The sequence below is a fragment of the Panthera onca genome, chromosome D1, assembly GCF_046562875.1.
Source record: "Panthera onca isolate mPanOnc1 chromosome D1, mPanOnc1 haplotype 2, whole genome shotgun sequence".
NCBI classification, from domain to species: domain Eukaryota; kingdom Metazoa; phylum Chordata; class Mammalia; order Carnivora; family Felidae; genus Panthera; species Panthera onca.
In genome coordinates this window covers 5,532,555-5,555,834 of record NC_138348.1, presented here as the reverse complement: position 1 = coordinate 5,555,834, position 23,280 = coordinate 5,532,555, and the positions used below count along the sequence as shown (strand labels likewise).

General features: G+C 51.0%; 2 protein-coding genes and 1 pseudogene across 7 annotated transcripts in view; 1 reads left to right on the top strand and 2 right to left on the bottom strand.

Moving 5' to 3' along the window:
• The window catches only part of PC (pyruvate carboxylase), a 100,962-nt gene extending 90,987 nt beyond the window's left edge, over window positions 1-9,975 (bottom strand). The window contains exons 1-3 of one of the 5 annotated variants that reach the window (XM_060607355.3): window positions 9,856-9,947; window positions 5,698-5,791; window positions 5,339-5,375 (exon numbers count right to left, since the gene is read on the bottom strand). The gene's annotated coding sequence lies outside the window, so the exon portion shown is untranslated. Of the gene's footprint in view, window positions 1-5,338; window positions 5,376-5,697; window positions 5,792-9,047; window positions 9,072-9,802 lie in introns of those variants that run through there. The other 4 variants (XM_078433714.2, XM_060607354.3, XM_060607356.3 and 1 more) reach the window with 4 other exon arrangements.
• The window catches only part of LOC132662065 (small ribosomal subunit protein eS25 pseudogene), an 82,925-nt pseudogene that overhangs the window by 39,281 nt on the left and 20,364 nt on the right, over window positions 1-23,280 (bottom strand). Inside the window, exon 3 of the transcript XR_009602500.2 lies at window positions 19,870-20,329. The product of XR_009602500.2 is annotated as a small ribosomal subunit protein eS25 pseudogene (transcript). The remainder of the gene's footprint in view (window positions 1-19,869; window positions 20,330-23,280) is intronic.
• On the top strand, window positions 20,838-22,597 carry CD1H11orf86 (chromosome D1 C11orf86 homolog). Its single transcript, XM_060607365.3, has 2 exons — window positions 20,838-21,185; window positions 21,749-22,597. Exons 1-2 carry the CDS (start codon window positions 20,916-20,918, stop codon window positions 21,845-21,847), a joined length of 369 nt encoding a protein of 122 aa, XP_060463348.1. The 5' UTR covers window positions 20,838-20,915; the 3' UTR covers window positions 21,848-22,597.

The window sequence follows — 23,280 nt, the reverse complement described above, 5'->3', positions numbered from 1 at the left end:
ATGTGATGGTAACGGCCCCTCCAAAGACATTGCTAGCTCTTCACTGAAAGGTCAGGGAGAAGCAAGAGTTCTCACCATTTCCAGATAGGTGAGCTGAAGGAAAAGGAAAAGGCAGGCATTGGTTTTTGGTGCCAGAATCTCTTGGTAACCAAGCCTGACCAGAAACCACCAGTACTCTTAAGTACCAGACTTCTTTTCTCTTCATTTGAGGTGATGTAAGAACCCGGGGCGGGGGGGGGGGGGGTGGCGATGGGGGTGATGCCAGACCTAGACTCAGAAGGATCAGTGGCCCGATTTTACAGCCACCTGTCAGACAAAGCCCCGGAAGACACACAGAATCTCAGTTCCACCTATTTTGTACTTTAATCCCACCTATTTTGTGCCCATAGTGTGTGAGAAATGAGGCCTTAAATAGGCTAATTGAATCTAGTGGTCCAATCACATGTTAAAGGCAGCCTGGGTAGAAGAGTACACAGGTTCCATGGGAAGAAAACTAGGGTAATGTGATGCTTGAATCTGGGGCACATGGGCTGTGAGGCCATCCCCAAATATTTGGGGGCAAAACGGCAATGAACTGGGCTCTGCCTAGCAGTTGGACTCAGAGGCAAAGATCTAGTTTCATCCTGGCCAGGAATCTCTTGAATTTTAAAGAAATGTCATCGGGTTGAGAACGAAACTCCTAAAGTTGCTTAGTTAAGTAATTTACTGTAGTTTGCAATCATAGCATTGTTTCTTGAGGTAAAATTCTTTAATTCCAGCAAGATAAAGCATTAAGAATAAACATGCTAAGGGGCGCCTGGGTGGCTCAGTCAGTTAGGCGTCTGACTTCGGCTAGGTCATGATCTCACAGCTCATGAGTTCGAGCCCCGCGCCAGGCTCTGTGCGGAGAGCTCGGAGCCTGGAGCCTGGAGCCTGCTTCGGATTCTGTTTCCCTCTCTCTCTGCCCCACACCTGCTTGCTCTCTGTCTCTCAAAACTGAATAAGCATTAAAAAAATTTTTTTAAAAAAGAATAAACATGCTAAGACAATAAAAACTATAGTTATCATTTTGTGTTAAGAAATCTGTGTCTATCTGTTCTTTTATATACTTTAATTCCAGGGAATTTAGTCTGTTCAGAATAACAAGGCAGTCTCAAGATTCCAATTAAAATATGCAACTGAGTAATTGGTTTTAAAATCAGATGTGCTTTTAGGTAGGAATTTTATTAAGTTTAAAATCAGTATGCCAGATGATAAAGAAGCTCAAAGATGCTCAGCATCATTAGTAACCAAGGAAATTCACAATGAAACCATAAGACACCAACACATCTTTCAGAATGGCTAAAATTCAATAGACTGACCGTATCCAACGTTGGTGACGATGTGGACAGACCGGAACTCTCACATGCTGCTGTTGGAAAAGATGGTGTGGCCACTTTGGAAGAAGGCTGGGTAGTTTAAGTTAAACATACACCTGCCCTATGATCTAGACACTCACTCCTATACATATGCCCAAGACAAAAGGAGATATATGTCCACATTCATTCGTTCATAGCAGTTTCATTCAGAACCACCAAAACCTAGAAACAACTGAAATGCCCAAAGACAGGCGAATGGATAAACAAACGGTGGGGTACCCGCATAACAGAATACTACTCTGAAACAAAAGGGAAAGTACCGATGGATGAGACAACATGGACAGATCTCAGAATAATTATGCGAGTAAAAGAAGCCAGACAAAAAAGGACACATGCTATATGACTCCACTCACACAGAATTCCAAAAAATGCAAACTAATCTACAGTAACAGAAAGCAGTTCAGTGATTACTAGGGATGGGGAGCAGGGTTGTGGGGGGGAGGAATTATCAAGGGACACGCGGACACTTTCGGAGGTGATGGATATATTCACTGTCTTAACTGTTACCTTACAGTTATACAAGTGAATACATACGTGAAAACGTACGTATCACACACTGAACATGTGCAATTTATTATGTTAAAAAGACCTCGATAAATAGCTTCAAATGGTAAAACAGAAAACAGTATAAGGATGTTTAAGAAAAGATAGCAGTCAGTTTAATTTATTAGATTTACAGGAATTATTAAAGCATGTTTGTTAAGCAAAACAACTGGAAGTATTAAAACAATTAAAGAAAGTTGAATGTAATTTATAAATTTAATTTACAATTTTCAAACGAGCTAAGGTTGCAAATGGAATCAAGTATTAATCAAAAGGTCCCTACAAACTGATTGTTAAAATTTTCTAGAATCATAAATAGAACAGAAAGATCTGTAGACTACACTTAAAAGCTAAATTGAAAAGACTAGGGGCACATAGGTGGCTCAGTTCGTTAAGAGTCTGACTTCAGCTCAGGTCATGATCTCGTAGTTCATGAGTTCAAGCCCCGTATCAAGCTCTGTGCTGACAGCTCAGAGCCTGGAGCCTGCTTTGGATTCTGTGTCTCCCTCTCTCTGCCCATCCTCCACTCATGCTCTGTCTCTCAAAAATTAACATTAAAAAAAAATTTTTTTTTAAGTTAAAAGAAAAGGAAAAGACTAGCTCTTAGGATGCCTGACTGGCTGGGGTCACGGGTTTAAGACCCACGCTGGGTGTACAGATTACTTAAATAAATATATAAACATTAAAAATAAATAACTAAATAAATTTTAAAATAACAAAACACTAGCTCTCACAGGAAGAAGCTGTTTTGAGTTTGTAACTTTGACAAATTGAAAATCAATTTTTTTTAATGTTTTCATTTACTTTTTTGAAGGAGAGAGAGAGAGAGCATGAGCGGGGTTGGAGCAGAGAGAGAGGGAGATACAGAATTTGAAGCAGGCTCCAGGCTCTAAGCTGTCAGCACAGAGCCCGATGCGGGGCTCGAGCTCACAAACTGTGAGATCATGACCTGAGCCGAAGTCGGATGCTCAACCGGCAGAGCAACCCAGGCGCCCCCAATTTTTTTTTCAACCAAAGTAACTTCCAAATAATCTTTGCATTACACAAAAGCCCAGGGGTAGGGGAGGGATGTGGCATCAGAAGCCACACCCAGGCATTCCAGTCACCTGAAACTCACCAAGTCACTTAGTCTCTCTGAACTTCAGTTTCCTCATCCGTAAGAGAGGAATCCAGAAAAAACACTCATTATTAATGATTTCATATTAATAAATTTCATACTGATAAACAGCACTCGGAGAAGCATACAGTGATGTGCAAATACAACAGATAAGCATCATGACATCACTCCGTGAGTAACTGCGCCTTTCCTAGACCCTGGCGGACCAGTGACAGACGTGGGAAAGGTGACACACATATCCTCAGAGACTAACATGACTCAGCACAGCCAGATCACGGAATTTTCCCTAAGGCCTCAGCCAGGGACGGAGGTGTTTTGGGAGGGGAGCTGCCACATGTGGAATGTGGCCCCACTGCACGCACAACTGGTGGAAATGTACTTGGAGCCTTCTTGGATACACGACCCACCCTTTCTCTGACCTGCAGGCCGATCAGGATAAGGAGCTAAGTGACACAGCAATTAGGGGGTGCTAGGGTGGCTTCAGTTACACCTCTGGCATACTGCTTTAAAAAACAAAAACAAAAAAACTGCATCCCTCTCCCTCCAGGATCACCAAGGAGACAGCAAAGGAGGAGGGCAGTGTGGCAACCTTCCATGGCAGCCTTCGTTCCCATAACTAAGCAAAACTCCGGGGAATCAGCAGGGACTTACAGATGAAGTGCCAGACAAGCCTTAACAAATTAGATGACCTGGTACGAGGCAGCCCTTCTTGGCAATAATTTTCCCTTGCTACTGACAGATTTGGGGGAAGACATACAAGAAAAGAGGATACTCTTTATAAAGGAGGAGTAAGGTCAGAATCTTGGATTCTGCTGATCAGCCTTCTCTGGGCCCCAATTTCTCAGCTCCCTAAGACAGGTGGTTTGGGGCCCTCACCCAGCTCTCCCACTTCTCCTTACAGGGATGCAAGTAAGAGCAAGAACATGCAACTCTATCAACCAAGAGGAAGACGAGGGCAAGCAGAGAGAACAGGGCAGGGAAACCGTGTGGAGGGCAGAGTCTATCAAAAGTCCAGAGCCCTTTTCACTACATACCCATCGCCGTTACTCCCATGACTTTCATGTGATGAGAAGGTGTTGTTGTTGTTGTTGTTGTTGTTGTTTTTAAGTACACTCCATGCCCAACGTGGGTTTGAACGCATGACCTTGAGATCAAGAGTCGCATGCTCTACAGACTGAGCCAGACAGGCGCCCCCACTCCACCCACTTTTCAAAGCAAACACAATCCTAGAGTGGAAATGGCCATATCCAGTCCAAGACTTAGGACAAGAGAGGATTGTGGGAACGTCTCAGAAAGCAGAACATTTCCCGGGTCATGAAGAGTTATCTGAGAAAAGTCCCTACACAATGGGTGGAAACCCAAGAAAAATCCCTACACAAAGGAATCTGCACTCTGAGCACAGAACATGAGCTCTGGGGAAGGCTGTCCCTCAGCCACAAAGTCCCCAGGGCCACTGACTATGAAATGAGGATAGCAACTGGCCTACCTATGGATATAGGGAAGAGCAGCGTCATCAGTGTCTGAAATACAGGGAGAAGGCTAGACAGGCGAGGATCGCGCCTGGCTGGGACGTTCATGTGGTCTAGCAGCGGGACATAGGACTGGATTATTAGGTGGATTGCGGCCTAGAGGGCCTTGGCTTTAGGCCGAGGAGATGCACCCTGATCAGTGCATCAAGGGAAACCTGTGTGGGAGAAACAGTCGGTTACACAGGACAGTGCTGCCTGAGCACTAGGTGGGAGAAGGTCCGCCTTCATTCACCCCTTCGCCCCTTCATCATTGCGACTCCCCAAGAATGGGTGTCGTTGCCTGGAAACACACGTCAAGCATTTTTACAGCCAGTTGACAGAGTCACCTTCTGTGCCCAGCTCCACGCTTCCCTGAGTCCCCCCCCCACTGCCCAGCTGCCTGTTGTACCATTGACTCAGGGGGTCTTCTCAGAGGCTGCGTGCCCTAGACGTGCTTCTTGCGGTCCTGAGAAGCCTCACCACCTTCCCCTTGACCAGCTTCCCAAGCGACACCCTTCCAGAAGTAAGGCCTCCTGCCAAGGCTGCCGGCTACCAACTGGGGCCAGCGGGCAGCCAGATGTCACTTTCCTGTGTTACTTGAGAGAGAGAGATCAAGAACAGACAAGGACTGCTTGTATTTTCCAAAACTTAGAGCTTGGCCTTTTTTATTTATTGAACTTGATAAGCGACATGCTGGGACTACTAAAATCTACACCTGCTCCTGAAGAAGACCCACGCACATCCCACCGACCTGGCTTCAGGCACGGACTTACCCTCAGTGTTCTGTCAGCTCTCAGTGGCAGCTGCTATCTAAAGTGAAAGAAAAAAGAAGTGTTATCCTCCTTTCTCCAGGCACCCCCCAGAGACCCTAGGGGTGGCAAGAACATAGATTTGTAACCCAGAGAACTGCTGCTTCGCTTCCATCCCAGGCGGCCGGGGGTGGGGAGTGGAGGGGAACCAGACAGCACAGGGTTGACAGCACCCTGGCTCTCATCCAACTGTCTGGGCCCCACCTTGGCTGCTTGGCCGCTTGGCCACCCGTTCCCATGACCACTCAAAGCCTGTTTCCTCATCTGTGAAATGGGAATAATAACATCCAGCTCACAGGGTTTCCCAAGGAGGGAACACGCACCAAAGCACTGGCACCAAGCCTGTACAAAGGACGCTCTCAGACATCAGCCAACGTGCTTAGTAAGAAGCATTTAAGTAAAACCCTTTTCTGGCACCTGCAACACAAGAATAAGAAGTTCTAGAAACTTTTGTTGTATCTGACATGATTCCTCTTCCTGCCCACCTCCACCCAGCCCCAGGCCCACTCTCTCTGCAGAGCTGTCTCAAATCCTTCAGGAGCTACCTCCCCTTTGGATTCTCTGAGCCTGGTTCCTATCTCATTAAGCAACCTGACACCAATTAAGAACTGACCTGAGAGCTGATAGGTCTGCTATTTCCCTATTTCCTCAGACCTTTTCTTGCAGAGATAACACATTCACGCACGAGAGCACACCCCCCTGTTTAGGCCCACGGAAGCCCATCGCTTTCAGAGTTTACAGACCACTTGTTTTTGAAAGGCCACACCTGTCAGTCAGCTCCACCCACCGGTCAGTAAAGAGCAAAATGGAGACACAGGCCACAAGCGATCAAATGGACTGAATCCATGTTCTAAGGAGCTCAGTCGCCCTGATAGATTATGTCGAGGCTAAAAATGAATGTTTGGGGCATTCAAATCAATAAAATATTTATCGAGCACATACCTTACATGAGGCAGCCTGCCAGAAGGCACAGGCTCTGTTCCCAAAAGGCCAAAAAGCAAGTTGTTGAGGGCTAGCTCACAGAGGATGAAAACAGGAGAATACACGAGAGGGAGCCAACTGGGGACTCTGAGCCTGGCAGCCTGGGGCAGACCTGCAAGTGAGGACCTAACAGTACCTTTGCTGTCGGGTTGCTATGATGACCAAATGCCGTAATACATGCGGGGGGCTAGTAGGTCCCCTGCCACCATACAGTAAGATCTCAATAAAGGTTGGCTTTTGTGATTAATAACAGTAAGTCATTTATCATCATCATTATGAAAAGAGACAGCCCACATCCAACTGAATAGATTTAGGAGTATATGGGGAATAATGCAGGAAAGCCTGAGTCTTGAAGAATAATTTCATTTTGACAGGACAAGGTAAGAGGCAAAACCCTGCAGGAAATGTCACCAAGGAACAAGAGTGGAGGAAGGACACCAGGACGCAAGTCCGGGATGACAGCAAGCAATCTCAGATGAGGGCTGAGGCAGAAGACGGTACCTCTGGTGTCAAATGCAAGAAAAAGGCCAATAGATGGGATCACATCTTTGTATTCAGTAGGTGAGAGGAAATGGTTTTGTCATTTCCCAAAGTCCGCTGTCATGCCCTCCTCCTTTGGCAGTTTGGCAACGTCCCCACAACTGAGACTACAGGCAGTGGGGACAAAGGGACCAAGGGATGGTCAGCCAGGCCCAGGTGAGGTTTCAGAGTACGCAGGCAAAATGGGCCACTTCCGCGAAAGAGGTCTCTGGTGAGAAACTCGCCGCCAAGCAGGCACTCTCTCTGCATAAAAGGAGTAGGGGCCCCTTCGGAAGAGGGTCAGAGGCTGTCAGGAGGCAGCCAAAGAGAAGGCCCACACTAATCCTCGAGGAAAATGTTTACTTGGGTGAGGCATCCAACTTACGCGGGAGAGTGCGAGCCACAGATCTGCGCCGTCTGGGGCCTGCCAGGCCTTCCTCCCAGATTCACTGCCCAACGACAATCATCCTTGCGGCTCCCAAACGTGACTCTTTCCTGGCTCCCCAACTTCCACCCTTCCTTCCTCACTGGTTTCCAATTTGAGCCATTTCCAGTAATTCACCTGAAACATGTGTCAACAGCACCGACAGGGTACAGGGCAGAAGGACACAGAGAACTGCAACTTGGAATGACCCTGGTCTGAGGTCCACCCTGCTAACGTCTCAGACCGCTATAAGCAGTGTTGGGAGGGCTGGCCCCTAGCACAGCACCCGGGGCACTGGGGTGCCAGCAGTGAGACAAGGAAAAAACTAGGAGCAGGACAAAAAAAGGGGGGGGGGGGGGGAGGGGAGTGGGGCAAGCAGCCTGTATTGCTACATCAAAGGCAGCAGGAGTGCAAGAGGCTATAGCCACCGGGGCAAACCTCCCTGAAGGGTGATCTTGGAGGTGAGAACTGGCACAGATAGGGTCCATCAAGCTGGAACAGGCTTCGGGAGAGAGAACCAGAAATAAGGCACAGAAATAAGGCACTTTGGGACAAATTGTGGAAATTCTGGCCAGCAACCTAATTCAATTCAACAAACAGATATTGAGCAACTATTTTGAACAAAGCCCCTTCCAACAGGGCAGGGCAGCCACTGAGAAACACAGGATGCTTGCTCACAAGATGCTCCCTGGAACACAGACACAACCTGTAGCTCGGGCCGGCTGCTGGGCCCTGGGAGCCCTACCCAGCACCTTTGGAACCCAATCTCACTTCTGACTTTTCTGCACCTTAGCAAGTGCCCTCACCTTGTTACATCTCTTGGAGAGGCCTCTTCTGAGCGACCGACCAAATTTCTACTCAACTGGGAAGTGCTATTCCCCCCACATTCCTCAGCCTTTCTCCTGCAAGTTCTCATTGCTGAAAACTCACCTCTCCTCCATAATAAAACCTGGACGGCTCAAATCCAATCGCTGCTGCTTCACTGCCGGCTCCAGTGGAATTGAAGGAGGCTCATGACTCACCTCCTCCTATAAAACCTTCCCCAGTCCAGCCCCAGCCAGCCCATTTCTCCTCTCCCTGGCCTTAGTGTGCGGTTTGCCCTGATTTGTGGGCCTTTCCTGAACTTCCTCTTGCACATCCCCCTAGGGGCCATTAGCTCACCCACACCAGGCTCTCTACAAACATCTGTTGCAATGCTGACCCGCTGCTTAGATGGTCTCCTTTCCTTTCCCCAGTTTGTGACAGTCCTACAGCAAGGATTAACCTTGTCTCCCAATCTTCCCTCAGTGTTCATTCTAGGGCTCCCAGCATGGGAGCTGAGCAAAAGAATGCGATGGAGAGCTCCATGGAGAGCTCGAGAGTTAGGATGAAGAAAGGGCAAAGCTGTCCCTGAGAGTAACTAGAAACGCTGAGCACATCCACCCCACCCTAAGTGTCCGCATCCTAGGCAGGGGAAGGGTGGCCGGGCTGCAAGGCAAAGACTTCTTGGTAAAGACTCTAGCGGCTCTCATCGTGATCTGGCATTAAATACCGGCACTTCTTGGAGCCTCAGTTTTCTCGGCTGCAGAATGGGGACAATGAACCCTGGCCTGCTTACCACACACCATGAGCAATCCGATTTTTAAGACTTTCAAAGCTGGGAACCTAGGGACTTGGCCTAACCCCCGCATTCGTGAGATGACGAAAGAGTTCGCCAGAGGTGAAACAACCCTCTCAAAAGTACACAAAGCAAGTCCCACTGAAAAGAACCTGTATGGCAGGTCCTCAAAGCCAGGGCTCCGGATTCCAAGCCCGGGAGGGCACTTCCCGGACCTCCTGCTGCTCCTCACCGCCCCCGGCTGGCTGGCGTACTTTGTAAACTGCAGAAAGCTGTAGAATAACGGGCTGAGGCCGGCCCCACCTCCTCCTCGCTGAGCAGCCTCGGGCGAATTACCGCTTCACCTCTGAAACTAAGTGGAACCGAGAATGCCCGACCCGGTTATCAGGAGACTCCCTACAGGAGGCGGAGCGCAGGCACCTGGGACACGGAAAACCCCCGCCTCGCAAGCCCCGGCTTTCTTCAGAACTGAACTTCCAGTATGCTGGGGAAAACTTGGCCCCCGGATCCTGACGGACTGGGGCTCGAACCCTCAGGGACCTCGCGGGAGGCGTTTGGAACTGCGTGCGTCAGTTTCTACATCTGCAAAATGGGCCCGAGGACCAGAACGAGGGCCCCGGCGGCCGCCAGGGACGCGGGGCGGAGGAGGCCTGGCTGCGCCCGCGCCGACGAAGACTGGAGGGGAGGCGGGACGGGGTCCGGAGGAAGAGTCCCGGGAGCGAGCGCGCGGGCGGGGGCGGACCCACGCCAGCCGTGCCCGCTGGAGGGGGAGGGGAGGGGCGGCGCACGTCGCGTCGCGCAAAGCCCGCCGCCGTCTCCTCCAGCCGTCACTAGTGGAGCTCGCACCGCCTTGGCGCGCACGACCCTTACATAAGCGTCCCCCGCGGCGGCGCTGGCGCACGCCCACCTGGTCCGACCCGCCGCGAGCAGAGGAAGGTGCGCAGCGCTGCCGGCACTCACCTCCTCGCCTCCGCCGCAAGTCGTCGCCACCGTCTCTACCGCCGCTGCCTCCACTGACAGGGAACAGCTGCGGTCTCCGCGCAACCGAACTTGCTGCAGTCCTGGCCCCACCTTACAGACTTCTTATTGGCTCAGGCAGCCCAACCCCTCCTGTTATTGGACAAGACTTCCCGTCACTCACCGCTCCCCGGCTCAGGACTCCTCCCTACCCTCCGCCTACCCGTCACGTTTAAGCCTTGGCGCCCCACGTCAGCCCCGCCCCTCGCGTCGCTGGCGGGCCCCTGGATTGGTGAGGAAGCTGGGAGAGCCCGCCCCTGGCGCACTGCCTCCTACTCCCTTGTCTTTAGAGCCCCACGTGAGCCCCAAGGCCGGGGCCTCCGCCCGCAATAGGCGGAAGTAACGGGGCTCCGGCACGCTGTGATTGGCTGTCGGCGGGGGTGGGGAGGTGCGATTCATTCACCCGAGTAGCACGTGTCTCCCAAAGCCGCAAGCATAACAGATCGCACCGGGACTCCGGGATCCAGGCTAGACACAGATACACGCGGGCGGGTGGGGAAGAGGGCGGAGGAAAAGTGTTTGCAAAGGGCAGGAAGAAGGAGATGGCAATTGTGCCACACGAGTGTGAATGATGGTGTCCCTTAGCTGCGGGGGGTGGGGGGGAGGCGGGTGATGGGCAGGAGTCCGTCGCCGTCGCTGTGTGACCTTGGACAAGCAACCTCACCACTGTGAGCCTCAGTTTCTTAATCTGCAAACCGAGGCCCCTTAGGACTTAGAAGGTTTAGAGGTCTCGGTTAAACAGAAAGCTTCGTAAACTGGGCTCTGTGCCAACCAGCGGGTATGGGAGTGACCAAAATTAACAAAAAGGTCTGCTTTACAGTGAGGGAAAAGACAGACGATAAAAAATAAAATACAGGGTACATCAGATGGTAATCAGGCCATGGAGGAAAAATAACCTGCTTCCAGACAGTTGGGAGAATCAAGGACAATGAGAACTTCATCTTGTTAACTAGAAGTTGCTTATTGAGCATCGAGAGATATTACAACTTCATTCTCTTCTCTGTTGTATCTGTTAGGTTTGTCTCTTCAACTTTCTTGTCCTTCCTTCCACCTGTGTGGTCAGTCCAACACAGTGGTCTGTCCAACACGGGTTGGACAAACACGGGTCAGTCCAACACAGTGGTTTTCGTAGCAGAACAAGAATTAAAATCCCAGTTATCCAGATTTCACATATTCATTCAATTAACAATTCATTTGATTGTACACCTACTATCGGCCTAGTGCTATGCCAGGAAAAAGTGGTTGGACTTGATAGACACTGAGTCCCTGTTACTCTTCTAGTATGCCTACCTTGTGATTTCAACATTTTCTGCCTGTATCTTATCTCCCCTGCTGTGTACGTGTAAGATACAGCCCCCTGTATCCCTCACGAAAGGCAAGGCCCTGCTCTGGAGCTGGCTATGCTAAAGGCACTGTGATGCATCAGCTCAGTGCTGGCTGGTCCTTGTGACCCTATGGGTCTGGAACAAAGGGTGAGTGGTTCCAACCAGGTTCAGGTGATTACCTTGTCAATACCACCAGGTAGCAATCTGAACAAAAAAACAGAACTAGAAAATGGACTGCTGTGAGGAGCGTCTGGGTGACTCAGTGGGTAAGCGTCCAACTTTGGCTCAGGTCACGATCTCACGGTTCATGGATTCAGGCCCCGAGTCGGGCTCTGCACTTACAGCTTAGGGCCTGGGGCCTGCTTCTCTCTCTCTCTCTCTCTCTCTCTCTCTCTCTCAAATAAATAAATAAACATTTTTTAAAAAAAGTAGGAGAAAGAAAGAAAATGGACTGCTGTGAACAAAAAAAGCATGGGTTTTGAAAAGTTAGCTCAAGCATGTAAATTATCTAGTTGGGGCACCTGGCTAGCTCAGTCAGAATTATTGATCTCAAGGTTGTGAGTTCAAGTCCTATGTTGGGCCGTTGGGCGTGGAGCCAACCTAAAAAATAATAATAGGGGCACCTGGGTGGTTCAGTTGGTTAAGCAGCCGACTTTGGCTTAGGTTATGATCCCGCAGTTCATGGGTTCGAGCCCCACATCAGGCTCTGTGCTGACAGCTCAGAGCCTGGAGCCTGCTTCTTACCTGTGTCTCCCTCTCTCTCTGCCCCTCCCCCATTTGTGCTGTGTCTCTGTCTCTCGAAAAGGAATAAATGTTAAAAAAAATCGGTAATAATAAATAAATTATCTAGTTCAGGGCACCCAGGTGGCTCAGTCTGTTAAGTGGCTGACTTCGGCTCAGGTCGTGATCTCACAGTTTGTGAGTTGGAGCCCAGCATCAGTCTCTGTGCTGACAGCTCAGAGCCTGGAGCCTGCTTCAGATTCTGTGTCCCCCTCTCTCTCTGCTCCTCCCCTACTCACACACTCTCTCTCTCTCCTTCAAAAATAAATAAGCATTTAAAAAAAATTATCCTAGTTCAAGTGAGATTAGGAAACAAGACACCTCTCCAGACTTGGTCCTACCATGAGATTGAGTTCCCAGGACAGCAAAGTTGGAAAGGTTATTCCATCCCAGATAGAGAAAACTGCCCAGGCAAAAGCCTGGGTGGAGAGCCTCATGTGGCTAGAAAAACCATTTCTCTGTGGAGGCTTCTGTAACACTAGCAATGGAATCTCCTTAGGACAGGGTGCTTGCCTGGGGGAAGCAGATTCTTGAGCCCCACTGCATGGTTCTTAATGCATATTAGTCACCAACTCAGGGGACTTAGAATGACCACAGAATACTTGGGCACATTTCTGGGGAATGGGATCCCTGCATTGCACTGCTAGTTTAAGAAGCTCCCCAGGAGGCCCTGAGTGCCTCAGTCGGTTAAGCTTCCGACTACGGCTCAGGTCATGATCTCGCAGTTTGTGAGTTTGAGTCCCAGGTCAGACTCTGTGCTGATGGTGCAGAGCCTGCTTGAGATTCTCTCTCTCTCTCTCTCTCTCTCTCTGTCTCTCTCTGCCCCTTCCATGTTCTCTCTCTCAAAATAAATAAATAAGTAAACTTAAAAAAAAAAAAAAAAAGCTCTCCAAATGGTTCTCATGAGGGTTAGTGTTGAGACCACTAAGAGACCAAGAGAAGTTACTCTCGTGGCTTCCTGATAAGAACCCCCTGGAGTTCTTTAAAAACAAAACAGATTCCTGGTCCCCTGGCCCCTGAGACTTCTGATTTGGTAAGGATTCAGTAAATCTGGTGATGGGACCCAAGAATCTTTTTATCTATCTATCTATCTATCTATCTATCTATCTTCTATCTCTCTATCATAAGCCCCAACTGGTTTTTGAGGCCATAGGAAGCTTAGGAAACTTTGCTGAGTTCCTAGGTGGCTGCAGGGGAAGGTGATACAGATAGGCTGAGATCAGCCTGGGAGGGCCAGTGGGGAGGCTAGCTCTGGTGTGTAGGGCTCAGGCAGTACAGCTCTGTCGGGAGGGAGTGGTCCAGGGGCAGCTGCAGAGCAGCTCATGGGCTCTGGTAACCCTGGATTATGTCTGTCTTATTGCCTTAGTATCAATCGCTTTCTGGAAAGTTCTTGGTTTTGTCTGTCTTCTGTACTCCCATCCCCTTCTAACATGTGAATGTTACCACTACAAGAGTTGAGTCTGACACAGAGTAGATGCTTAATAAATAGTCAGCAAATGAAGGAATGGGAGTCATCAGCCCATACTTAGTGGTTAAAACCATGGGAGGGAATAAGGCTTCCCCCGAGCCCGAGTGGAGTCCACCAATAGAGAGGGGAGTCCAGAGGGCACCACATTTAAGGGGAAGGGGAGAGTTAAAGAGGGGGAGGGCACGGACTGGCAGGAGGTGCAAATTCTGAGGAGGGAGGCATCTACAGTGCCCCAGACCAGGAGGGAGGATGGGGTGTCTGGAGACAATGAGACACATTCACTCTGCAGCCATTTCAGCAGCACTCAATAGAACGCCTGAGTGGCTCAGTCAGTTAAGAGTCCGACTTCGGCTCAGGTCATGATCTCACGGCTCACAAGTTCAAGCCTCACATCAGATTCTGTGCTGACAGCTCAGACCTGGAGCCTGCTTCAGAGTCTGTGTCTTCCCCTCTCTCTGCCCCTTCCCCCGTCACACTCTGTGTGTGTGTGTGTGTGTGTGTGTGTGTGTGTGTGTGTGTGTGTTGTGTGTGTGTGTGTCTCAAAAATAAAATAAATTTAAAAAGAAAAGAAACAAAGAAAAAGGAACTACTTTCCCCACCCCTACCCTTCTCCTAGACCAGAGGGGGATATACCTCAAAGCATTTGATTTCAAAGCAGTGTGGTGCTGTGCTAGAGATTGTGGCCAGAGTGCTATAGGAGTTCGAAGAGGGGGTCCCATACCCCATGAGAGGGGCATGGAGGGCTTCCTGGAGGGGGCAATGCCTTCACTAAGTTGATATATAAATAGAGAGAAATAAAGTCGGAAGCTTATTGGGTGAATATATTGGTTCAAGGGATCTCATACATGACCCAAACAAAGGCAGGGAGGCATGACAGGGTCAATGGAGGGGGTTAATGGGGACAGCCCACCAGCAAGTTCAGGAAGCACAGCCTGAGAGGGGGCTGTGGGGAAGACGGAGAGCAGTTAGGACTGGGGAGGCTTGGGTAAGCGGAAACACCCAGGTGAGTAGGGACTCCCAGACAAAGCCGTGGACCTCTCAGACTGGAGCAGCCGCCATGAACCCACCCCTCCCTGTTGACAGTTCAGAAGGCTGGCTTTGCCCTGAGGACCTCACAAGGACAACTAGACATCCCAGATCTCTGTCCTGGGAGACAGAAGAAAGCCACTTAAAAAAAAAAAAAAAAAAAAAAAAGTAACCAAATTCTGGCAGCTGAAGCCTCAGATAGTTCGCTGCTGGCGAGACCTGAGGGTTAAACCCTTCGTGATGGAAAATGAAGGCAAGAAGAATGGACAAGACAGTCTTTTTCCACAGGCTGGAGTTGTGTCTTTTATTCTAACTAGCACAGAAGGTGCTGGAAGTGTTTCAAGATAGGTTTTCCTCCCCTCAGGTCCTCCAAGGGTCCAGGCTGTTTTAGCCAGGCTCTTGGGGGAAACTCCCATACACAAACACCGTGAACCCATGATGTGCCTTGTGACAATGCAGAAAAGGTGCCCCTTTGGCAGTAACCTGGCCGCTGAGGCCCTTCTTAAGGGCAGCAGCAGGGTCATACCAGCGTGTGACGGATTGGATTGCAGTCCCAGCTCACCAAGAGTGCTTGTGCAGTGTGGAAACTGTACAACTGTGTGAGGCTGCCTTGTACCTTTGCCATGGCCACCCAAATACACTTTGGAGGTTGGAGGAGCCTGAATCCCAATGCTTCCCCAGCTGTGGTCTCCAAGCTCAGTTGACCCCATAGACCTCCTACCCCCAGGCATTCACACTGTTTTTTCAGCCTTCTCCTATGCTGGTCATTCAGTCCACTGGGCTTATGGAGCCCACGCCATCATGGGACCTCTACAAGACAGACCTTCCACCTGCCAAGGTGGGCCATGGTCTAGCAAATCACAGCCCCTGTATTTCAGGTCCATGCCAAGGCTGCGGCTCCCTGGCTAAGGCAAAGGAGGGTAAAATCCTCCTCAACCCCACTCACAGCCATAACCCTTCTTGTCCTCCCACTGAGACCCAGAGAAAGGAAATGACCTCTCTGGATCAGATGGCTAGTCAGGGTCAGAGTCAGGATTGACTGGATCTCCAGACCCCTGATTCCCCGGCTGTGGTATTTTTGCTCCAAAGGCTGCCTTGGGGGAAAAAGAGAAGCCAAGAATGTGCGGAATGCAGATTTCAAAGGAAAGGCTTTGATCTGAAATTTGAGTCCTAAAATCACAGTCTCAGAGGCAGAAGAGCCTTGAGCAATTATGTTTCCAAGAGTTCCCACAAGATATAGACCACCTGGGGCACGATTGTACAGATAGCTTCTCCTGTCCTTGCTGGGGACAGGAGGGGAGGGGGGCTTGTGATAGGGACCAGCAACAGGTGTTTTTAACAAGGGAAGTTTGGGACACCCCAGCTGGACCCACTCATTTTACAGATGAGGACATAGGCTCACACGGGAGAAGGGATGGGCTTACCATCAGCAGTCATCAGGTCCTGCATATTTGAAAAACTTCAAGGGCACCTGTATTACCAGCTCCAAGCCCCTACTCTGTGTAACCTGGAAATAATCCGCCCCGGATTCCTTGGCCCTACCTAGAGGAAGCCCTAAGCGCACCACCTGGCACAGAACAGGTGTGATCAGAATGTGGGAGCATTAATAATAAATAGCATTATTGTAATTTATCATTCCCTTTGTTTGATTTCTCCAAGCGGTAACGTGGCCAAAGTCTAGCACTGAACCCGATAGCCTGGCATTCTAACTTCTTGTGGGGAAATGAAAACGAAAACAGTGGACACACCTGGTGCCATTATTCTGAAGTAAAGGAACTAGGTTCCCCAAAATGTACTGTATTATAAGAGCTGCTCAGACAAAGAGATACGTTACCTCTTCACCTCACTTCTGGTGGGCATCATATTTTTAAGGAAAATTCTAGGGGCATTAACCATTCGGCTCATAGTTCTGTCTGATCATCGTGCAGGGTGCGTGAAGACCCAGGCTCGACCTGCAAAGGGTGGCCGCACATTTGCTGAGGCCTCTGTTTTCTGGCCTGACTCCGTGGGGATGAATTTAAGACCCACTACTGACTGTGTGTCCCTGGGCAAATTGCTTCACCTCTCCAAGTTTCTGTTATTTCATCTGAAAAACGGGGCTAAGCAGCACAGGGATGCCTGGGTGGCTCAGTCAGTTAAACTTCTGACTTGGGCTCAGGTCATGATCTCACGGTTTGTGGGTTCGAGCCCCGCATCAGGCTCCGTGCTCACAGCTTGGAGCCTGGAGCCTGCTTTGGATTCTGTGTCTCCCTCTCTCTCTCTGCTCCTCCCCTGCTTGCACTCTGTCTCTGTCCCTCTCTCAAAAATACATAAACTCAAAAAAAAAAAAAAAAAAAAAGGAGTATCTGGCTGGCCTGCCCCGTTTGCAGCCTTCCTGTATATCTAAGCCTCAGAACCTCTTTAGGAAATAGATACCATGTGTTTCATTAATTTCACGGCACACCATTTCCCCCCGTTCTCTGAGATGGGGTGATTTTCCAATGTCTGGGCAGAGAGTATTCTTTCTTATCTTTTTTTTTTTTTTTTTTTTTTAGTTTATTTACTTTCAAGACAGAGAGAGACAGAGTGGGAGGAGGGGCAGAGACAGAGAGAGAGAGACACAGTATCTGAAACAGACTCCAGGCTCTGAGCGGTCAGCACAGAGCCTGACACGGGGCTTGAACTCACAAACTGCAACATTATGACCCGGGCTGAAGTCAGACACTCAACTGACTGAGCCACCCAGGCTCCCTGAGAGTATTCTTGCTTAATGACGTATGAAATAATGTTACATCGACACCACCTTAAGTTTGATGAAATAAGGTATTTTCCCCACTTCGGAGGCACATGAGGTTAAGCCACTTACTCAAAGCACAGAGCTGTCACATGGAAGTTTCAGGCTCTAAACTCAGGCAGTGTCATGGCTTTAGCATCCAGGTCGGTGGGTAAGCAGCCTCCATGATAACACCCAGCGATACCGCCTCCCCCGTGCGCAAGCCCCTGTGGGACCCCTCCCTGGAGTGCAGGCTGGACCTGGTGACTCACCTAGAAAGAAGAGAACACGGCAAAAATGATGGAAGGTCATTTCTGCTTCTGCCTGCCCACTGTCTCTCGACCTCTCACTTACTGCCTCCGATTGAAGCCAGCTGCCATGGTGTGAGCTGCCCTTGGGAGAGGCCCACGTGGCAACAGCCAGCAACCAGCAAGAAACTGAGGCTCTCAGTCCAACAACCTTCAAGGAACTGAGTCCTGCCAATGACCATCAGAGCGACCTTGGAAGCAGATTCCCCCCAGTTGAACCTCGAGGTGGCTGCAGGCCCCTGATTGGAGCCTGTGAGGGACCTTGAGCCAGAGGCCCCAGCTCAGCCATGCCTGGATTCTTGCCCCACAGAAACTTTGAGGTCGTACGTGAATGTTGCTTTAAGCCACAAAGTTTTGGGGTGATTTTTTTAAGGCGGCAATAGACAGTGAAGAGTCTCCAATATTTAAGACATAGTATTTACTGTGTCGTGTCCCGGGAACGCAGAGGTGAAAAGCCTTCGAGGGACAGCCGGTGTCAGGGGGAATGCATACGTGTGTGATTGCTGCTACTGCGTTTAGCGGGTGGTCTGGAGAGGGAGCTGCCTCCCTATCCCAAAGGCAGGTATCAGGCAGGCTTCCAGGTGGAGGCATCACTGAGCACAGCGAAGTCTGGAAAGGTGAGAGCTTCCCAGCTGACAGAGGCAGGGAGGCAATAGGGAGGGAAGGAAGAGAACACACTTCTTCTCCTGTCCTCCATGGATCTGGGAAATTGTAAGATTATACACTGGGCAGGAGGGTTTTAGGCAGTTACATGCTCGACACCAGAGCCGGTGATTCACCCCAGCACATCCCAAAAGTCTGAGTTAGCAAACTCTTCCTGGCTTAAAGGCTTAAACTTCAGTGAGAGTCAGGGTTTGAGCCCACTGTGCTGGGGCGAGGGCAGTGAAGGTTGCGTAATGGCTTGGCTGCCTTTCCACCAGGGCCAGGGGTGGCCTGTGGGTTGGACGTTAGGAATGTGGTCAGGGTCAGAGTAAAGAGGCCTGGGTGCAGGTCGAAATTTGGGACAGGCTGGGGCAGAGAATCAGGGCCCCTCTGCATTCTCCTCTTCACACTGGCCCTGGCTTATCTCCTGTAGCTGGGAGAGAGCCTGGCAGATATTATAAGACCCTTCACCCAGGGAAAGCCTAGCAACCCCGAGAGAGAGAGAGAGAGAGAGAGAGAGAGAGAGAGAGAGAGGAAAGAGAGCAAGGCCAAGCCTGGGGAGAGGTCAAGGGTGAGCCAAGAGTTGCAGCCAGTGCTTCCCTGACCCCAGACGTGGGGGGGCAGGGGGCACTGTGCAGCAACCCAAACACAGGAGGACGCCTGGCCACCGATACCAGAGCAAGGCAGCTTGGGTTCTAAAGCCAGGCCAACCAAGGAATGGGTTCCAGCTCTGCCTCTTACTGGGCATGCTCTCTGGCCAGGTGCTTCACCTCTGAGCCTCTGTTTCCTGATCTATGAAATGGGGGTAGCAATGCCCACCTCATAGGACTATCATGAGGCTGAAATGCAGTGTGAGGAAGAATAGCCATAGAATAGTGGTTAATACAAAAAGGAATAACAGATGTGTGAGGTCCCTTTCAGCCTTCAAATCCTGTGATTCTGACGGTCCGCTGGGCCGGCCCAAGCACCTTTCTCTTTCTCTCGGAAAAACAAAGCTTCTGCTGGTCGTCTTGCTATTATACGTTCACGATTTCATTGGATTTCCACAGCCACCCATTTTGCGGTTGACAGGACTGAGTGAGAGCGGAAGGGATTCATCTAGTCTAACGAATAATTTCCAGCTGCAGTAAAATATACGGAAACATTATGTTTACCATTTAGCCATTTTTATGTATCATTCAGTAGTGTCACCTATAGCCGCAGTGTTGTTCAACCAATCTCCAGAATTTTTCCATCTTTTTTTTTTAAGTTATTTGTTTTGAGAGAGAGAGAGAGAGAGAGAGAGAGAGAGAGAGAACACGCAGAGGGGGGGAGAGAGAATCCCAAGCAGGCTCCATGCTGACAGTGCAGAGCCCGATGCCGGGCTCAAACCCACAGACCGTGAGATCATGACCTGAGCTGAAGTCAGACACTTAACCAACTGAGCCACCCAGGTGCCCCTCCAGAACTTTTTCATCTTGCAGGACTGAAGTTCTATAGCCATGAAATAATTGACCAATCCTCCCCCGCCCCGCCTCCCGCCCCCGCTCCGCCCCCCCCCCCCCCCAGCATGCTACATTCTGTCTCTGTGAATTTGACTATTCTAGATTGGAGCTGTCTTGTTTCTTTCTTTCTTTTTTTTTTTAATTTAATAAATTTTTATTTTTCAAAACGTACAGTTAGTGGGATCTGTCCATGCATCTTCGCCAGCAGCTGGGGCATCTCTGCCCCTGGTGTTTCTGGTGTAAATGACCAGAGCTCTGTACTTTGCAACTAGTTTCCTAAGTTCTTCACTAAGGAGCTCCTGAAAGGCCACCCCAGCCAGGGGGCCTCGAATCTTCAGTCTCTCAGAGACGACGGCTGGGGTCCTAAGCTTCTAGTTGGGAACTTACGAAATTTGTCACATGTCGCTTTGTCACACGAGACCAGGTCATTGAGCATGTCCTGAACTTTGCCTTTGGACCACTTCTTTTTGGCCTTGCCCCCAGACTTGTTCACTGGGTCTTTGTCTTTCTTGGCTGGCTTTTCAGCATCTTTCTCTTTCTCCTTGGGAGACATTGTGAAGCTCTGAGATCAGCGGCCACCCCTGCAGCCTCGCTGAGATGTTGGACAAAAAGTGGAGCTGTCCTGTTTCTTTCTTTTTAAAAAAAAAAAAAAAATGTTTATTTATTTATTTTGAGAGAGAGAGAGAGAAAGAGAGACAATCCCAAGCAGGCTTTGCACTGTCAGCATGGAGCCCGATGCGGGGCTCGAATCCCCAGATCACGAGATCATGACCTGAGCTGAAACCAAGAGTTGGATGCTCAACCGACTGAGCCCCCCCAGGCGCCCTGGAGCTGTCCTGTTGCCTAAAGGCCCATCTCGGTTTTGCTGTTGCACCATCTGTTCTCAGTGCCAACAGAATGAATTTGGACAGCTAGGGCTGCAGTTCAGGGGAGGCCAAGCTCTACAGGGGTGGGGTGGTCAGGGAAGCCTGCCTGGAAGAGGAGGAGGAGAAAGACACCTATACTCCTTGCCCTAGAAGGTAGAGAGGCAGTGGTGATGGTGACTCAGGGATGCTTGTCCCCTGTGGCCTGCCCTTTGGTTTATGATGGCCACCTCAGCAGCACCAACCTTTGCCCCCAAGTGAGTTCCCATCAGATGGGTGGAGACTCTGAGCCACCTCAGGGGCCAGTGGCTTGCCCAGGGGCTGGAGCAGTCCTGCACTTGCAGCCTCAGGAACCATGGGGATAGGGCCACGCAGTCAGTCCTTGCGAGGACCACGACCCTCCTATGGCAAGCTCCAGGAGCCCTGGGGGAAGCCTTTGGAGAGCCGGCTGCGCCGGGCGCTGAGCCTCAGACAGGGCCAGGAGAAGTCCAGGCCCTCAAACGGAGGCCCAGAAAGGCTGGACACGCCCGGTCAGGAGTGGCTGCCAGGGTGCCTGGAAGATACGGAGCAGCTGATTCAAGCCCAGCAAGGAGAGCGCCGGCGGTGGCTGAAGCAGTATCAGCAGGTTTGGCTGAGGGCTGACGGATGGAGGGGCGCCAAAGGGGGAGGGTAAGGACTCCACTGAGAGGGACCCAGGGCAGCAAAGGCTCAGAGGTAGGAACATATGGGGCCAAGGACCAAGAAGACAACAGAGTTGTCTGGAGACGGGGCTGGAGAGAGAGGCATCCAGGCACCATATTTCAGAGGGCCTTAAAGACTCTTGGGATTTATCCCTTCGACACTGGGGAGTCACGGAAGGTTTTAGAGCAGAGCTGTTCTCAAATAATTAATCTGGCAATGTGTTGGATGGGTGGATTTTGCTGGAGGCAAAGAGATCAGCTAGTAAAACTTCCCCAGGGTTACATCTTGTGTTCTATGCCCCGGAAAGGGGGCATCCTGACCCCCTTGGTGGGACCTTTTGGCTCCTGGCCCCTGCCCCCTTTCTTTTGGAGAAAAAGGTCTCCGACGAGCAGTGGTCCTGTCTCTGGGGTCTACCACCACCTCGTGGCTGTAGGTGGAACAGCACCTGAAGCCCACCACGGGGCGGTGGCACCAGGACCCTGATCTTGCCTATCCTCGGTCTTTTAGCAGGTAAAGAGAAGGTGGGAGAGCTTTGTCTCCGGCTTCCCTGGTGTGACCTTGAGCCGGCCAGCCTCCCCAGAGCCCCCTCTGAGCACCACCAGCTGAGGACGCTGGAAGCGGCGTCGGCCCCTGCTGCATCTGGATGAGACGGCCGTGTCTGCTGACCTACCTCTTCGTGGCCCTCTGGACTCCTCTGTGTAGGTTGCTCCTGCCTTCCTCACGTGGTGCACCGAGGCCTCTGCCACCAGCTTACCCAAGGGTCCTGTGATTGCCCCTCGCCCTGGCCCTCCACTCCAAGGCTGGCTTGCAGTAAAGACCCCAAAAGGGGGCTCAGCTCTGCTTCCTGATGGGTTCTGCCATCTGGGCATGGAGGCACCCTGGGACAGTGACATGTACGAGGACCTTAGAAACCTGCCTAGAAATAGGGGTGTCGACACCCCCGGCCCCACACAAGACCAGTCGTGAGCTTCCAGGACAGAGCTCAGTGAAGCCAGCCCCACGGCTGAGAGGCTCTGCACATCAGCTGCTCACGCCCCTCCCGCCAGGCCCGGCTAGTGGTGGGCGAGGCATGGGCCTCCCTCCTTGACAATGAGCCCCCCCAAGGGCAAGGACTAAGTCAGGGCAATCCCCGGTACCGGAGCTCTACAGCTGAAAGGCCCAGGCCTGTATATAATCACTTGTATCTTCATAGTATCCCGATGAAGGAAGGGGCGGGGGGAAGCCTTCCCTCCCCGTGTGACAGAGGTAGAAACCGAGGCCCAGAGCAGGGAAGAAATTATGGTCTTTGGCACCCATGGCCCCACCCCCACCCACTTCCCAACCTTGGGGCTGAACACAGGAATAAAGGTTTCTGCGCTGAAGTGTACAATTTGCCTAGTCATTAATTCACCTCCAGGCCTCTCCCAGCCCTCGCGGGAAGCTTGGCTCAGAATTTGGCCGGATGGTGGAGCAAGGGCGCCAGGGGCAGGTCCCCCATAGGTCCCCAGGAGGCTGGGTCTTTCCTGCCACTTCTCTTGACCTCACTCCCCAGAGGAATTGTCACCTACCCCTGTGCTGACCTCCAGCCAGCTTCGGGGGGCTGCTTTGCTTTTTGCGTTCACCCTCACGAGGCAGGGCTCACTCTGAGTCCCGGAAAGAGCAAGGACTCATCCAAGGCCACACAGAAGGGAGGGTCTGACCCCAAAGAGCCTGGGCTCTTTGAGAGACACTGACCCTTCGGTGGGGTCCCTGAGGCTCTCCTGGCTCAAGCGGACCCAAGGTCAAAGGTGAGGGGTCAGCTGCAAGCATCCCAGCGCAAGGTCTGTTCTGGGATGGTGGGGAGACCTGAGGGTCCAGCCGGACATAGGGGAGGTTCCCTGTCTCCCCAGAGCCCAGAATCCTGGCATGGCCTTTGAGGAATAAGAGGGGTCCTAGGGAATTCTTGTCCCGGACGGCCACTGGGATCAGAGACTAGGGTGCCTGGCTTGGAACCTGAACTCTGAGAGCTGACCAGAAGCTTCCAGACCAATTAGTCACAAACTTTAGATGCCTGCCACTCC